General features: G+C 40.4%; 1 protein-coding gene across 1 annotated transcript in view; it reads right to left on the bottom strand.

The window, feature by feature from the left end:
* LOC106587094 (leucine zipper protein 2) overlaps window positions 1-19,226 on the bottom strand; it is a 169,235-nt gene that overhangs the window by 19,256 nt on the left and 130,753 nt on the right. Inside the window, exons 7-9 of the mRNA XM_014175054.3 lie at window positions 10,316-10,378; window positions 2,394-2,468; window positions 666-833 (exon numbers count right to left, since the gene is read on the bottom strand). Of these exons, the coding sequence (XP_014030529.1) occupies window positions 666-833; window positions 2,394-2,468; window positions 10,316-10,378 (306 nt within the window). The remainder of the gene's footprint in view (window positions 1-665; window positions 834-2,393; window positions 2,469-10,315; window positions 10,379-19,226) is intronic.

Consider the following 19,226-nt stretch of genomic DNA (forward strand, 5'->3'; position numbering starts at 1 on the left):
AATAAATGCTTACTGCTCTTATCTATACATCACTCACAACATATCCACCTTTGAGTTATTGTGGCTAGTTGGTGTTTCACTGTGCACTCTATCATAGTGACCGTTTTTTTAATGAAAACTTGCATATAGAGGTTCCCCGGGTTAGTCCTCTATAGTTATAATCCTGTTTTCACTAGATAACTTTTCCCTTACCACTGTCACCCTTGGTTTGCTCTCAGGGGATTAAGTCCTTGGCCTTTTGTTAACTGCTGTATGAAGATGACTTTGAAAGACATTCAACAAAGAAAGTGTCACATTTAATTATAATTTTGATTGAAAACAAGTGCCAATCGCACACCCTTACAGTGAAAATAATTGGGTCTTATTTTCCTGGCAATAGAGTGTGAAGAGTAACATAAATTACACAAACGCCTGCTGTATTTAGACATGTTATTATTTTGAGCAACTTCTGCAATCCTATTTGCCCGACTATTGTCTTTAGTTGTAATTATGTTCGGAACGACTCCTCTCCAGGGAGTGACACTAGGGGCATTTGGTTGAGAAATCGGTACTTGGCTCTGTGATTGTCACCCCGAAAATCTAAATTGATAATCTGCTGTAAAGTTTATGCCCATTGCTGTTCCTCTTAACTGGCGGGAGTTGCATGGGGTCAGAATGTGCATTACCTTGGCGTGTGGCTGCTGAAAGGTGACTCTGGAACTGTTGACGAGTGAGGAGTATCTGAACAAGTGGGTGGGGGTGGCGGGGAACCTGTGGCTGCTGGTGGGCTGGTTGTGCAGAACAGCAGAGAAGCAGATGTGCACTGTGTCCTTCAGTGCCTTCAACTGAGACTCCTGTTCCAAGCAACAGAAGCAAACAGATATGAGTCTTTTGACCATCCATCCATGGTAACAGTAAATAACAATCACTGGGGCTTCCCTTTCTACATTCATCTGACAATTCCCTAAATTACACACCAATTATTGTATATCCACCCAGTGATAAAATGTAACCGTTATCAAATCAAATTGTATTGGTAACATGCGCCGAATACAACAGGTGTAGACTTTACCGTGAAATGCTTACTTATGAGCCCATTCCCAAAAATTCAGTTAAAGTAAGACAAATATTGGCTAAATAAAAAAAGGAAAAAGTAACAATAAAATAACAATAACGAGGCTATATACAAGGAGTATCAGTACTGAGTCAATGTGCAGGGGTACGAGGTAGCTGAGGTAATTGAGGTAATACAGTGTGTATATGTAGGTAGGCGTAAAAGTGACTAGACAAACAGGATATATAATAAACAGAGTAGCAGCAGTGTATGTGAAGACTGTGAAAGTGTGTCTATGTGCGAGTGTGTGGCTTCAATATGCATGTGTGTTAGCCTATGTAGTGTGTGTTGGAGTGTCAGTGTAGTATGTGTGAGTTTGTGAGTAGAGTCTAGTGAGTGTGCATAGAGCCAGTGCAAGAGAGTCAAGGCAATAATAAAGGGGGTCAATAGAAAAACAGTCCGGGTAGCCATTTGATTAACTGATCAGCAGTCTTATGACTTGGGAGTAGAAGCTGTTCAGGAGCCTTTTGGTCACCAGCCATTCCACAATTATGCATTCATCCCTACACCTACTGTAGAATAGCACAATGAAGATCCTTCTCCGAAGCATCCATAAATATAAATAGAGCCGAGAAAACTGTAGGGCATAAGGATACTCTCACGCCATCCATTTATTCATTTAGTAACTCAGGAGTAAAAAGCACCTCTCGGGCCTCCCGAGCAGCGCAGTGGTCTAATACACTGCATCACAGTGCTAGCTGTGCCACTAGAGATTCTGGGTTCAAGTCCAGGCTCTGTCGCAGCCAGGCGCGCGCTGGGAGACCCATGGGGCGGCATACAATTGGTTCTGTGTCGTCCAGGTCGAGGGAGGGTTTGTCCGGCAGGGATGTCCTTGTCCCATCGCGCACTAACGACTCCTGTGGCGTTCCGGCGCAGTGCACGCTGACTCGGTCGCCAGAAGTGTACGGTGTTTCCTCTGACACATTGGTGCGGCTGGCTTCCGGGTTAAGCGGGCATTGTGTCAAGAAGCAGTGCGGCTTGGCTGGGTTGTGTTTCGGAGGGCGCACGGCTCTCGACCTTTGCCTCTCCCGAGTCTGTACGAGAGTTGCAGCAACGAGACAAGACTGTAACTACCAATTTGGATATCACAAAACTGTGGAGAAAAAGGGGTAAAAAAATAAAAATGCGCCTCTCAAAATAGTTTGCCATCGCAAAGCACTTCAATAGGTCAGACCGAGAACATTACCCCCGAGAAGAAACGAAGAGGAGAAACACAATGCAAACAAGAAACGACAAAATATCAAAGTGAAAGACTAAAAAGTGATGGATTACGATGAAGTAAAAGTTTAATGACATCCACCTTGTCCAGTGCGGCCTTTTCCAACTCTTCTTTGGCAAGGGTTAACTTGTGCTCCAGATCCATTAGCTGCTGTCCCTGTGGAAAGACAAGATACTTGAGCTGAAACAATTGAACTGTTGTACTCTTGCAAACACAGCAATTTCCTAACCTACCATGTCTTGACTACTGAATATATATTATGCGGTCACTTCAGTCAGAGGCGCTTACTAAGGCTAAGTGTAAGACTTGCTCTGCGTGGGTCTTCACTTTTGGCTGAAATCTAAGTGATTGTGTTCTTCTCAAAGGCATTACCCCAAAAGCCTACATTAAAAACATAACAGAATCAAGAAGATTTGATTGCACATGGCTCAATTGCAGTACATACCAAACTGTTTGAGCAATAAGGTGAATTGGGATAATGAGTGGTACTTTAATCGACTGATATATCACAAAACTACCTTTTTACAAACCATGAAAAAGGCAGAGTATTTATGCAATTGCAAGTTCCAGTATTCCAACAGTTAGAGTCCAACAGACGGAAGATGTAGCCTACAGTCTGGCTTTTAGGAATACCAATACCCTTCCGCTTTTAACTAAATATAAAACATATCCACAACTTATCCCTGTATGATGTGGTAACTGTAAGCCAAGCTATAGACTGCTAGACACTTTATCCTCAAAAGCAGCTCAATGTGTAAGCCAGTATATTTCACGGCTCAAACTTTAGGGTTACATACTATAGGAGGATAAGGGGGAGTAAAGGGATCAACCTGGATTTATTCAAGACCGTCTCGACTAAAACAAGATGGCTCTTCACCAACGGTTTGATCTTATCAATGAAAGAAATGGCACCGGTAAAACAATCAAGCGTGCTCGAGAGCAGGATGAGGTCAACTCTATCTCAACTCAATTAAAATTCAACCCATAAATTGGACATTTCAAAAAGGCTTGTTTTTATTCGCCCTATGAACAAATGTAATCTGATTCATTATGTGAATTGACTGAGTTCAAATGAATTGACTCCCGATTCTAGAAGGACTCATTACAATATTGAGGAACTCATCAGGGAGGGAGGACATGCTTAATAGGAGGGGATTTACAGAGAGGGTGTGTAAAACGGCCCGGGTGATGGACTTCACATTGTGAAAGTTTATGGTGCGCTTTTTACAGGGCTCTCCGAATGATATACTGTACAGGCATACGTTCGCAAATTACAAGGTCAACGTCTTCTGGCATGAACAGTGTCAAGACCCATGGAAAAAGCTCAGGTCTAAATGTTTGTCCATGAATATGTGTAGGAGACTATATGTGGGGGTGTCAGTTCACGTAAGACCTATGGCTATTATGGCGATGTGTAGTGTATTCTGGCTTGTTGCTTGGTGTACATAACATACATGCTACATCAGACTACAATCGAAAATGTACTAACATATGTCCAGGGACGGTGTAAAGATTTTTTCATAGGGGTGCAGGATTTTTTAAAAGCCTACATAGATATCATGCTTATCATTTCAGAGATTTGGGAGGCTACTTATTACTCAACGTTTAGGGACCAGGGAGAAAATCTTAGAACAGGGGAATGAATATTTCCATGCTAATGGGCATCAGTTTAACTGCTTTTAAGGAAATGAAGGCTGTGAAAACTATCCAACGTGTTTCTGATAAGATTGCAGTTCGTCTTGGATGCATAATGTTATGTGATGTATCTTCCCCTCAGGAGACTGAAAGATTTGGCATGGGACCCCACATCCTCAAAAAGTTCTACAGCTGCACCACCGCACAGCAAGCGGTACCGGAGCGCCAAGTCTAGGTCCAAAAGGCTCCGAATCTACCCCCAAGCCATAAGACTGCTGAATAATTAATCAAATGGCCACCCGGACTATTTGCATTGACCCCCCCTTTGTTTTTACACTGCTGCTACTCACTGTTTATAATCTTTACCCCTACCTACATGTAAAAATTAACTCAATTACCTCGACTAACCTGTAACCAGGCACATTGACTCGGTAACGGTACCCCCTGTATATAGACTCGTTATTGTTATTTTATTGTTTGACTTTTTTTTACTTCAGTTTATTTCGTAAATATTTTCTTAACTCTATTTTCTTAAAACTGCATTGTTGGTTAAGGGCTTGTAAGTAAGCATTTCCCAGTAAGGTCTACACCTGTTGTATTTGATTTGATTAAATATTTCTCCACTCCTGTTCCCAAGACAAAATTTACATTTGCAAGAAATACTTAATTTTGCACAAGTTCATTTTATATTTGGCTACATGTGAGAGGTTGGCCTACAGTAATTGTACAGTTCAGTTACTATTCCATTTAACCCACCCTTTTTGGTTTCAAGTTGAACCCTTTTGGATTCCATGTAGAACTCTCTGTGGAAAAGGTTCTACATGGAAACCAAAAGAGTTCTACCTGGAACCAAACATTTTTTTTAAAGGTTTCTCCTATGGGGATAGCCAAAGAACCCTTTAAGGTTCCAGATAACACCTTTTTTTCTAAGAGTGTGTAACCTTTCTGAGTTGTCTAGTGTCTGAATGTATCCTGTAGTTTCCTGCTCTTGCCTAGATCATACAAGGATGCTTACACCTGATTTCATGTTTCAACTGTCATTGGCATTGTAAAGGCGCTTTGAACTGTCATAGTGGCTGGTTTTCATTTGAATAGGAATGCACCTGTGTTGTGTTGATTATGTGACAAGGTTGGTTTACATCCTCCTTTGTAGTACATTTATATGTTGGGTGTTGCATTAGCAACATTGTGTAAAAGTGAAATACTCAAATTCAGAGTGCTGCTGAGATCACCCAATTGATCCGATCAAAAAGAAGAAGTAGTCCTATTTTTATTTGTCTTCACATGGTAAAAAAAGAGGAAGTACACTCACAGAGACGTATAAGAAACACATACGCATTCCTCATTGTCTGTTTTTGTTAGTCAAAATCTCAACTCATCTCAAACTTTTTAGTGCAAGATGCAAACGTACAAAGGTGGACATCTTGGCTGTTTTTTTGACAGGCAAGCGTCTCTGTTGTCCAGCATCCGTCAACTGAAAAACTATTGGCTAAATACATTTTGGTATAACATAAAATCTCTATGTGGCTGTACTATTGTCAAGTTGTTTCCAGGTGTCAGTGAGCGAGCAAGGACATTAACTGTTGTGCCATTGAAGGCATCACTGAGATGTAGCAAGTCAGTCTTTTGAATGAGGCATTGCAGTTTTGTTTTGTTGTTGCAGTGGGCTGCTTGCAGAGCACAGTCATGGACAGAACTGTAATTCAGAACGAACCGTTTGCACAGAAACCAAGGAATCAATTTACTCCGCTGAGGTATTTCTACATTATGAGAAGTGAGACTATCACACAAAGCCATTTGTAGCTGTCCGACTGTATTTGAGAGGGAAACCAAAGTAATAAACTTTCCGAAGCAGTTCTTTAATCACAGGTATAAAGGCTTGTATATAATTTCCCCATATCAAATGACGATTGAAAAGGCAGAGGTATTCATTGCTCCCTACACTAAATTGCCCTGAAGAAGATAGAGGAGAAAGTGGATACTGAAGTGCTTACAAATGATTCAAAGCGGTCCTTTTCAAGGTAATTGGACAGAAAATATAGAGGAATTCTAAAGCTCTCATTTCAAATGGACATTCTTATTATTATCAAACGTCGCTGGTCAATATTCAGCCGGGGAAGAAATGGGGTTCTAAACACATCACCACAAACATACATGAGAGGCTGGTAATGGTTCTTTCAGCAATGGTATGTAGCCTACAGTTAAATAACAAGTGGGGTTATTGTAATGCTGTAAACATATCAGTTGTAGATGCAATGAAGGCTGTTTTCTTTTTACGTGGGCTATACAGACACAATTTGAAAATGTCAATATACATTACCAGTCTAAAGTTTTAGAACACCAACTCATTCATGGGTTTTTCTTTATTTTACACATTGTAGAATAATAGTGAAGACATCGAAACTATGAATTAACACATATGAAATAATGCACTGTAGTAACCAAAAAAAAGTGTTAAACAAATCAAAATATATTTTAGATTTGAGATTCTTCAAATAGCTACCTTTCGCCTTGATGACAGCTTTGCACACTCTTGGCATTCTCTCAACCAGCTTCATGGAATGCATTTCAATTAACAGGTGTGCCTTCTTAAAAGTTAATTTGTGGAATTTCGTTCCCTCTTAATGCGTTTGAGCCAAACAGTTGTGTTGGGACAAGGTAGAGGGGTACACAGAAGATTGCCCTATTTGGTAAAAGACCAAGTCCATGTTATGGCAAGAACAGATCAAATAAGCAAAGAGAAACAACATTACTTTAAGACATGAAGTTCAGTTAATTGGGAAAAATGCTAAAACTTTGAAAGTTACTTCAAGTACAGTCGCAAAAACTATCAAGAGCTATGGTGAAACTGGCTCTCATGAGGACCACTGCAGAAATGGAAGACCCAGTTCATTATAGTTACCAGAAATTGCAGCCCAAATAAATGCTTCACAAAGTTCAAGTAACAGACACATCTCACCATCAACTGTTCAGAGGAGACTGTGTGAATTAGGCCTCCTGGTCAATTTGCTGCAAAGAAATCACTGTTAAAGGACACCAATAATAAGAAGAGACTTGCTTGGGCCAAGAAACACGACCTAAAGTACGTTCTGGGAACTTTCACAGAACCAATTTTGGTTTGTTGGGAAGGCTCTCCCATTGAAACCTGTCACGCCCTGATCTGTTTCTCCTGTCCTTGTGATTGTCTCCATCCCCTCCAGGTGTGGCTTATTTTCCCCAGTGTATTTATCCCTGTGTTTCCTGTCTCTCTGGGCCAGTTTGTCTTTTATGTTCAAGTCAACCAGCGTGGTTTTCCCCGTGCTCCTGCTTTTCTATTATCTTTTACAAGTCCTCCCGGTTTTGACCTTTGCCTGTTTTTCTGGACTCCATTCCTGCCTGCCCTGACTTTGAGCCTGCCTGCCATTCTGTACCTCTGGAACTCTGAACTGGTTTTGACCTTTTGCCTGTCCATGACCATTCTCTTGCTTACCCCTTTTGGATTGTTAATAAACATCTTGGACTCTAACCATCTGCCTCCTGTGTCTGCATCTGGGTCTCGCCTTGTACCCTTACAGAAACCCTACAGGTATCATCAAATTAAAATTGTGTATCCTGAAGAAGCCAGGTTTTTTCCTACCTGGATATACTGTAACTTATTTTAATGCCTGTAATGGCTAGATACATGTGCACAATCTTCTAATCCTGTCAGGGAAGCCATGACCTTATAGCTCTCTATAATACACTCAGTGGTGGCATGTAGAATATTCTCCCTTTTGTGACTTCTTTAATATGCACAATTCAACATGTATACAGTTGGAATTTTACATACACCTTAGCCAAATACATTTAAACTCAGTTTTTCACAATTCCTGATATTTTAATCCTAGTAAAAATTCCCTGTCTTTGTTAAAAAATTACTTGTGTCATGCAGAAAGTAGATGTCCGAACTGACTTGCCAAAACTCTAGTTTTTTAACAAGAAATTTGTGGAGTGGTTTAAAAACGAGTATTAATGACTCCAACCTAAGTGTATGTAAACTTCCGACAACTGTTTGTTGATAGTATGACCATCTGCAGAGCATCTACAGATGGAAAATCCAGACTATCCAAATAAAGTGTGTCCCGTTCTTGTAACATCAGGTGAATGTTTTTTGCACCCAAACGAAACATTGTAGAATCATCCACACAACTGGACAGTTTTTGTATTTTGGGAACATATCTTTTGTGATGTCCCCACAATGTTCTCACCAGACTGTTCCCACAACCTAATGAAACGTTCTGGGAACCTTTAAAGAGCTGATTAAATGTCTTATAGGAACGTTCTTGCAACATCAGGCAAACGTTTTATGCAAACATTCTATAAACATCACCACGAATGGACAGTTTTTGTGTTATGAGAACATTTGCCACGACCTAATGAATGTTCTGGGAACTTTCACTGAAGCAATTTTGGTTTGCTGGAAAAACATTACTGGTAAATTGTGTTATTACATTACTTGGAAACCTAATAAATGTTACTCTCTGAATGTTTTTTTAGATGTTATCATCCTAATGTTAGATAAAACCCCAACTAGAACTTAATGGGAATCTTAGCTAATGCTCTGGGAATGTTCCCGGTTTGTTGGGTTACTCTTGGAAGCAAACCATGAAAATGAGCCACACAATTGGAATGGTGTCTTCTCATCAGTCAGAATAAAATGCTATCATATATGAATCATGTGAAGTATTAGCAATAAAGTATTTTTAGATTTCCACATAAAAATGGCCAACATTTGTATCTTTGATTTTATGAGGTGGAAAATAATGGTTGGTCATGTTTGTTGAGAAGAAATAGAGGTTTATATGTTATATTTACTGCAAAAATCAATGCAGTTATATAACAGTCACATCCAGTAGCTTATTGGTAAAGTCATCCATACCTACATTGATTGATTATGACCTATAGCTGACCTCAGCATCACCACTGCAAAGCTGAAAAAACAAAGTCAGTGTTTACCTCTTACTTTCCGTTGAAGTGAATACATTTGGTCAGGTCTTACACATCACTGCCAGTTCCGATTGCTCACTGTGCCTCATTTGACTAAACAGGAACTGAAAACTGGAATTAAATCAAATTAGCCTCTTTTGCCTACTATATCACCTGCGTTTAATCTTCTAAAACCCATTTCTTTAGGGTGTAGAGTTGAAGAATTCAGGGAGCTTGAAAAATAAGGTTGTTCTGGATGAGCACCCCTGAGAGATTTGGTGACAACAATTTACAACCTGTGACACGATCCGCAAAAAAAGTCCATGCATCCTTGAGATTGAAATTGAACGGTCGAGAGACACAACTGGACAATATATTCAGACAATTTTCTATAGGAAGCATTAAACTCAGTGGGGAGGATTGAGCCCTTTTCTAGCCACTGTCATTATTCCATCTGACAGAGCTTAAAAAATGACAGGTCTGAGGGATCAAATCTTGCATTTGTGAAATGGTATTAGGAGGCACTGTGGCAGAAATGTCAACTGACATTTCCCGACCCAGCCCTCCAAACAAGAACCGAAAGGTCAGCCTATGTCTCCGTATATATGCCAATGATTATTACATGAATTCTTAGATACAAAAAATACAACACTTAAAAAGGTCAATTCTTCCAATTAGAATGGGATTATAATGTGTAGTTGTGTGTAACCATATAGTTTACTTTATGTGATAGACCTGTGGATTTTATTCACTGCTGGGGGTTACATTTTATTGTAGTTGGTTTATCATACCAGAGCTTGCAGTCTTGTCCAGGTCTCCCTTATCTCAATAGGTCTTAATGGATTGCTTAAGGATTCAATTATATATTTAACACCATATATTGATTTATGCATAATACTTTCAAGGAATTTGTGGTAATGCAGCATAGATGTGACTTCACTTTCAACAATATCTCAGAAAAGGTTTGACATTGGATAATGTACTTATCAGTAACGGTTGTTGTATCTATAACCTCCTTCATGCTGCAAGTGTGGAAACAGATGCAACACATGACAAATTAGACGTCTTTTTGGAAAGGGGCTTGTTCACTTTGGGATGTGACAACAGTGTAAATAATGTGTGGCATGTCAATGACCATAGGAGTTGACAAGACAGCATGCTATCTGTCCAAAGCTGTACATAATCATGAAACCAAAGGAAACCTTCCAGGGTGGTAATAGAATAATGCAGGTTGCACTGACTACAATATAAGAGGGGAAAGCAATGGTGCAAAAGCCTGTGAGCCCTCTGTGTACTGGCCATCCCTTCCAATGGGGACTTACTAATTAAGCCCGGATAGGATCATCTTTTCAAGGTGGACTGGAGCACCTGTTTACTCCTGGTTTGGAACCATAATAAAGCATCCCCCTTCACTTTGCGCTTACCTTGAAAATTAAATCCTTTTTCCCGTACCGCAGCTCTTTCAGTTGAGCCTGGATTTTTTTGGACTGCAAGGAGAAGATAAGAAAATAAGTGTTAGCTTATTCAAATAGTGAAATTGGTTTTAGATCATGTAGCAGGATTTTGCCGGCTGCAGCAGAGCACTCCTTTGTGCGTGTTCTTTGGGCAAAGCTCCAGCTCAAAGGAGGGACCTACAGAGAGCAAGAAAATTTAAAATCTCCCATTCAGTGAACTGCAAAGCCCACACAATGATTCAGTCCTGCACTGGCTACTTGCCCACTGTCTAAAGCCCTATTCTCACTCCCACTCCACTCCACTCCACACAACCACTACCACACATACAGTTCCCTGGTAGCACCCCTCCCCTCTCGTCTCGATGGCCACACACACACTCACACATACAGACACAAACACACAGAGCTCAGAATGCATGGCTTTCCCTGGCCTCCGATCATAACTGCAGCACACGTGTGCACAAACACACAGTGCACAGCTCTCCCTGACATTACTATGGTTACACATCAGTAAGCTCATGGAAGCACATGGGGGTTGGCTCCCTGATGCAGAAGATACAGTCAGTCCTCTCAGTCCTCTTGGAACCTTTGCACCAATGAGAGTTTAACAGCTGTTTACATCCCCCCGGGGAAGTAACTTCTTTAAACAAAAGGTGGATAACGTGAAAGTTAGAAATGCCTATTTTAAAAGAATACATTAAAAAAAGCCCAAGTTTAAAAAGAATACATAAAAAAGTGAGAGTGAAATGAGGTTAGGGACAGATCAACATTTACTAGGGGGAGGTGTGGTCCAAAATAGGGGAGAGTTGTCAAACTTTTCTTTTTGCTTTACGGAGTGTTGTGTGTTTTTTGGGGGTTCAGGGGGGAGGGTAGTGTGTTTTTTCCCAGCTTTACTTTGCTCTTCTGCTCGTATTTTCCCTATAAACAATGGCTTGACTTACTTTCGATATTACCCTAATAAAGTTTAGAAACATTTGTGAAGGTTTGGTATGGTGTGGCTATCATTAAGCTTAAGCTACTGCAGGCCTATGATATGAAGGCAGTGGGCCCCAGCGCCCCAACTGACTCCGACAGATTAACTGTTTCAGGACTATCAGAGTTACTCCTATAATCTAACAATATAATGCTTGCCTTTTTACAAAATATTTGGATATAAAATGTACAAATTACCCTCCATCTATAGGTCTATATCTGTATAGTAGCCATCTGACGTAAAGAAATGCATGTCGGTGTCGTAGCATGCCACCGGCATATCTCTATCTCTCCGGGGATAGGCTTAAGCTTCTCTTCCTTTATATAGGCTGTATACAGTACCAGTCAAAAGTTTGGACACACCTACTCATTCAAATGTTTTTCTTTATTTTTACTATTTTCTACATTGTAGAATAAGAGTGAAGACATCAACATTCTGAAAAAACACATGGAATCATGGAGTAACTAAAAAAGTGTTAAATAAATAATAGATGTTAGATTCTTCAAATTAGCCACCCTTTGTCTTGATGACAGCTTTGCACACTCTTGGCATTCTCTCAACCAGCTTCATTTGGAATGTTTTTCCAACAGTCTTGAAGGAGTTCCCACATATGCTGAGCACTTGTTGGCTGCTTTTCCTTCACTCTGCGGTCCAACTCATCCCAAACCATCTCAATTGGGTTGAGGTCAGGTGATTGTGGAGGCCAGGTCATCTGAGGCAGCACTCCATCACTCTCCATCTTGGTCAAATAGCCCTTACACAGCCTGGAGGTGTGTTTGGTCATTGTCCTGTTGAAAAACAAATGATTGTCCCACAAAGCGCAAATCAGAAGTGATAGTGTATCAAGGCACAGGGTGGCTACTTTGAAGAATCTTTGAAAAATTAAAGGAAAGCCGCACACTAGGAGTTCAGATGCAATCATTTAATAACCTAATGTCCAACGTTTCAACAGACAAGCTGTCTTCATCAGGGTATAATGACAAACACTGCGGGGTGACTAGTTTATATACACTGCGTGCACAATTATTAGGCAAGTGAGTATTCTGATCTTATCATTGTTTCTATTCACATTTTCGAACTCCAAACCATATAAACTTCAATGCTTATTGGATTTAATCATTTTCAGGTGATATGTATTTGTGTAATGAGGGAGGGTGTGGCGAAAGTGAATAACACCTTATATCAAGGTGTGCATAATTATTAGGCAGCCTCATTACCTCAAGTAAAATGGGCCAAAAAAGACATTTAACTGACACTGAAAAGCCAAAAATGTAAAATGCCTTTCAGACGGATGCGACACTCTTTAAATAGCTAAACTATTGAGGTGTGACCATCGGACATTCAAACGTTTTGTTGCGAATAGTCAACTGGGGCGCAAAAAACACATGGGGAAAAAAAGGCGCAAATGAACTGCAAAAGACTTGAGAAGAATTAAACGTCAAACTACCAGGAACCCATTATCCTCCAGTGCCACCGTATTCCAGAACTGTAACCTACCTGGAGTGTTCAGAAGTACAAGGTGTCAAGTGCTCAGAGACATGGCCAAGGTCAAGAAGACTGAAACAAGACCACCACTGAATAAGATTCACAAGTTGAAGCGTCAAGATTGGGCAAAGAAATACCTGAAGACAGATTTTTCAAAGGTTTTATGGACAGATGAAATGAAAGTGACTCTTGATGGACCAAATGGATGGGCCCGTGGCTGGATCAGTAATGGACACAGGGCACCACTTTGAGTCAGGTGCCAGCAAGGTGAAGGAGGGGTACTGGTATGGGCTGCTATCATTGAGGATGAGGTAGTTGGACCTTTTCGGGTTGAAGATGGACTGAAACTCAACTCCCAAACCTACTGCCAGTTTCTGGAAGATTCTTTCGTCAAACAGTGGTACAAGAAGAAGTCCTCAGCATTCTAGAAGGCCATGATCTTTATGCAGGACAATGCTCCATCACATGCGTCCAAGTACTCCACTGCTTGGCTAGCCAGCAAGGGCCTCAAAGATGCCTGAATAATGACCTGGCCCCCTTCCTCACCTGACTTAAATCCTATTGAGAACTTGTGGGCCCTTCTCAAACGTGAGATTTACAGTGATGGAAGACAATACACCTTTTTGAACAGCATTTGGGAGGCTGTGGTTGCTGCTTCAGTGAAAATTGATCGTAAACAGATCAAGAAACTGACAGTCTCCATGAATGGAAGGCTCATGGCAGTTATTGAAAATAAGGGTGGCTATATTGGTCACTGAATATTTTTGAAAGGCCAAAAGTGTTATATAATTGTAATTTTGTGTTACTTATCTGTTACACTTACTCTAAAAATTGAGAATAAACAAGTGAGTGGAGAGAAATTATTTTTGTAATTTAGTTGCCTAATAATTCTGCACACTAATAGTTGCCTAATAATTGTGCACACTTATATATTTCCCTGAGAAAGACAAAACTCACTTTTCCTTTGTTAAACATTCAGGTTTGAGGTTCAATAACATTTTGGATTGACTGAGAGCATTGTGTTTGTTCAACAATAAAATTAATCCCGAGGAATACAATTTGCCTAATAATTGTGCACGCAGTGTAGTGTCAAAGGACACACACAGGTGTCTGTAATCATGGCCGGGTGTGGCCTGATATCATTGGATAATTCTCATATATTAAAATAGCATACAAAAAAACATAAATGGATAGCATATGATCATAGATACAATTTGGCTACATAGGCCTACAAACATATACAATAGCAAAATCACAAAATCACAAGAATGGCTTCAGATCAAAGTCTACGTTGAGACCGAAGGGAGCAAGGGTCTTTAAATTACAGATCCAGGCAGCCTCTCGTTTTAACAATAAATTATCAAGGTCACCCCCTCTCCTCGGGAGGGTGACATGTTCGATACCAATATAACATAGGGACGGAATCGAGTGGTTCTCTTCCAAAAAGTGGGCCGCAACTGGGTAAGTCGAGTTTTTGCACCTAATGGTGCAACGATGCGCCGAGATTTTTGTACTTTTATTTCGCCCTTTGTTTTACCCAACATAATTTTTACTTTGAAGAATCTAAAATCTATTTTGATTTTTTTCACACTTTTTTGGTTCATACATGATTCCATATGTGTTATTTATTCCAAGTCACTTTTGTGCATATACTGTATGCATTCTTTTAACTGACAAATAAAATCAATCACTCAATCAATCCAAACTGTACAGCGGCCAGTTGATGAATGGAAAAACACATTGGTTACAAAACATTAGTTTTGTGCCCAAAATCGGTATGCTTTGTTTATTGGTTGTGTGGTGCGTTGGCACAGAAACCTGTTGGTGGAAAATTTGTTTCCTATATTTTATATAATTATAAATATGGCATCAAAATATTGAAAATCTGATTTCCCCTTAGCTGATCATTCTCTGCAGCCGGTTCTGGTCATACTGTAATGAAACAGGCAGGGAGAGTGAGCTTGTCTGTGGTGGTCGGCAAACCTTCAACCTTCTGGCCAGTAGCCCTCCGTAGCATCGACTGTGCCACAAAATCATGTGCCACAAAAAGTGGCAAACTCGATATCCCCCTTTATGAACACAGGGTCGCTACAGCTACTGTTATTTGTGGTCATAAACATTATTTTGAGTTTATTCTATGAGGGGGGAGGGTGTTACATTTATTTGACAGTACAAGGAGAGGGTAGTGTGAAAAGATTTTTCACTGTGGTGAGGGGGCTGCATCTTCAAGTTTGTTTCGACTTGAATAAACTGGGCACTGAGTGTCACAAGTGAGTGCCCCCCCCCCCAAAAGTGGAATTGTTATCAAAAGAAATGGGTTCTCACATTTTCCTAGTGGTAAAAAGAACAGAAAATAATATGTATCTTTTTCATTGAGCACTGTTGAAATGGTAACCCAAGCACAGTTAACTTGTCACTGGTCTTAGATGTTATATCACTTGCGTGATCGTTATTAACAACCAATGTTGTTAATCCATTTTGGAACATGTCGAAGTGCATGAGCTCACTCAACCCATGGCAACAAAACAGCTATATGGTTTATGAGTACTATAAAACTAATTCTGAGTTTCTTTATCTTATTATCCCTATTCCCATAGTAGTTGGGACATCCCAAGACAGCCATGTCACATCCATTTAACACGCATATATCCTAAAATCTCCCATAAAATATGGAGGTTAAATAAATATCTGAGCAACTTTCAAACAACTCCATTCTGGCAAGCTCTATTTTCTATCACAGGTTGATGTTTATTGTCATGAATCTTCCCCTGGAGGCAGAACTGAGCGATTTCTGCTAGACCCACCTGCCAGCTGCAAAGTCAAAATTGGCTATATCGTAAAAATTCATGAAAACAAAAATGTAAGGTTAGGGTTAGGCATTAGGGTTAGCAGTGTGGTTAAGATTAGGGTTAGGTTTAGATTGTATGACTTTGTGGCTGTGCCAGCCAGTGACCACTATGCAGGGCTGCCTCCAGGACAACATTCATGGCAATAAATGCCCACCAGCATTTTCTATCAGGGTTCATTAAACTTGTTTAGGTGCGAGCTGATCATAAAGTGAAATGTGCCTGAAACGAATGAATTTGGATCAAGAAAGTGGAGTGGAGCAATAAGTGTGGAGCAATAAGTGGAGCAATATTAACTGGTGCATTTTGTTATCCTAACAAAATACTCAAGCCTTGGCTCACTAACTGCTGTATTCAAATCTAAAGTCAAGGTTGGATTCACTTGCTTTGAGAGGGACAAGTAAGCTATGAATGGGTCATGCCAATATGCAGATGAGGAAAGCATGACCATTATGGGTAAACAATGAGAGAATCAGAAGCACTTTTATTCGCCAAGTACATTTACACATACACAGAATTTGCCTTGGTGAGAAGGTGCTGCCGGCCATAGACAATTTACAAACAGAATAAAGACAACTTAGACATCATACAGAATATAGAATATCGGAACAGTAACCATAAAACTCTGGAGTATAGGCTGATTAGTGGGAATGTACAATTTACAGAGGGGATATATCTACAGTACATTCAGAAAGTATTCAGACCCCTTGACATTTTCCACATTTTGTTACGTTACAGCCTTTTTCTAAAACAGATGTAATATTTTTTTCCCCCTAATCAATCTACACACAATACCCCATATTGTCATTATGGGGTATTGTGTGTAGATTGATGAGGAACATTTTTTATTTAATCTATTTTAGAATAAGGCTGTAACAAAATGTGGAAAAAGTCAATGGGGTCTGAATACTTTCCGAATGCACTGTAAATAAGCAGAGGAAAGGATGCTACCATGGTAAATATATACAGTGCATATACAGTGTTGTGCGGAGGTGTACATAGTGCAAATGCAGTATAGTGCAGATTACTATTTGAGGTCATTGATGACAAGGTGCAGTAATCAGCCCAATGCAAAGTCACTTAATCCCTATGAGCCCGATGGCTGGTGGATGAGGGCCACAGCATGGGGAAAGAAACGGTTCAGGTGGCGGGCGGTTTTGGCCTTGATTGACCTAAACCGTCTGCCAGAGCGGAGTCTTTGAAATATGGGGTGTCCGGGGTGAGCGATGACCTTACCTGTACGCTTCCTTGTCCTGTAGGCAGTGGTAGAAAAAGTACCCCAGTAAAATACTACTTGAGTAAAAGTCTAAAAGTATTTGGTTTTAAATATACTTAAGTATCAAAGTAAATGTAATTGCTAAAATATACTTAAGTATCAAAAGGAAAAGTATAAATCATTTCAAATTCCTTAAATTAAGCAAAGCAGATGGCACCATTTTCTTGTTTTTAAAATTTACAGATAGCCAAGGGCACACTCCAACACTAAGACATTATTTATAAAAGATGCCTTTTTGTTTAGTGAGTCCACCAGAACATAGGCAGTAGGGATGACCACGTGTTCTCTTGATAAGTGCGTGAATTTCACAATTTTCCTGTTCTGTTAAGCATTCAAAATTTAACGAGTATTTTGGGTTGTCAGGGAAAATGTAGGAAGTAAAAAGTACAATATTTTCTTTAGGAAGGTAGTGAAGTAAAAGTAGTCAAAAATATCAATGGTAAAGTACAGATACCCCAAAAAACTACTTAAGTAGTACTTTCAAGTATTTTCACTTAAACACTTTACACCACTGCCTGTAGACGTGCAGGTCCTTGATGGAGGGCAAGTGACAGCCGATGACCTCCGCAAACCGGACGATGCACTGCAGGTTGCCCTTGCAGCTGGCAGACACAGATCCAAACCAGAAGGTGATAGAAGAGGTGAGAATGGACTTAATGATGGACGTGTAGAACCAAACCAGAAATGTCTGAGAGAGTTTTGGTTTTCTCAGCTGGTGCAGATAGTACATCCTCTGTCGAGCCTTCTTGGTCATTACTGTGATGTTGTACTCCCACTTGAGGTTGTGGGGGATGATGGTTCCCAGGAATTTGAATGACTTGGCCATGCTGACAGCTGACCCATCAATCTCGAGGGGGGAGACCCTCATTGTGCCAACCTGTTTTATACTTATGCAAAAATATTTATTCTATTCTACTGAGCCATTTACTTTATGTATTCTAATCTTCTATTATTTCTTATTGTTGTTGCATTGTCGTGAAGGAACCTGCAAGTAAGCATTTCGTTGGACGGTGTATACCATCTGTATCCCGTACATACGACTAATACAACTTGAGAGATGTTGGGGGTCATTTCCTGTAGTTGTCACGTCCTGACCAGTTTAGGGAGTATTTGCTATTGTAGTTTGGTCAGGACGTGGCAGAGGGTATTTTGTTTATGTGTTTCGGGGTGGTGGTGTATGTAGTAGGGTGTTTGATTTATTATTTCCGGGTTTTTGTCTATGTTCTATGTTTAGTATTTCTATTTTCTTTCTGGTTTGTTGTATTTCTATGTTTAGGTTGATGGGGGGTTGGACTCTCAATTGGGGGCAGGTGCTTTCTCGTTGCCTCTGATTGAGAGTCCTATATATGGGTAATTGTTTGGTTTAGTGTTGTGGGAGATTGTTTCTTGTTTTGCCTGTGTGAGCATGACAAGACTGTTTTGTTGTTTGTGCGTTCTTCGTTTTGTTATTTTGGTGTTCTCTTTATTTAAAATAAATAACAAGATGAGCATCCACATTCCTGCTGTGTTTTGGTCCTCTATTCCCGACGACAACCGTTACAGTAGTCAACCACCATCTCCATGGTTTTGACTGTGTTGAGTTCCATGTAGTTGCGACAGCACAAGGTCACTAGACGGTCAACCTCTCCATATTACTTGGACTCATCGCCGTCGGAGTTGAGATTGACCAGGGTGCTGTCATCAGCAAACTTGAGTAGTTTGACAGTGCGATGTTGGAGGTATTCTTTTTGGTATTTTATTAGGATCCCCATTAGCTGTTGCAAAAGCAGCAGCTACTCTTCCTGGGGTCCACACATAACATGAAACATAATACAGAATGACATAATACAGAACATCAATAGACAAGAACAGCTCAAGGACAGAAAGGTGCAGTCATTGGTGTAGAGTAGTGGGGAGAGCATGCAATCCTGCGGCACCCCCATATGTAGACGCCACTTGAAATGAGTGGATTCGGCTATTTCAGCCACACCAGCTGCTGACAGGTGTATAAAATAGAGCACACAGCCATGCGATCTCCATAGACAAACATTGGCAGTAGAATGGCCTTACTGAAGAGCTCAGTGACTTTCAATGTGGAACCACTAAGATCACCATGTGCAATGCCAAGGCGTCAGCTGGAGTGGTGTAAAACTCACCACCATTGGACTCTAGAGCAGTGGAAACGCATTCCCTGGAGTGATGAATCATGCTTCACCATCTGGCAGTCTGACGAACGAATCTGGGTTTGGCGGATGCCAGGAGAACGCTATCTGCCCCAATGCATAGTGCCAACTGTAAAGTTTGGTGAAGGAGGAATAATGG

This window comes from Salmo salar, chromosome 26 (genome assembly GCF_965601325.2).
Source record: "Salmo salar chromosome 26, fSalSal1, whole genome shotgun sequence".
Taxonomy (NCBI): domain Eukaryota; kingdom Metazoa; phylum Chordata; class Actinopteri; order Salmoniformes; family Salmonidae; genus Salmo; species Salmo salar.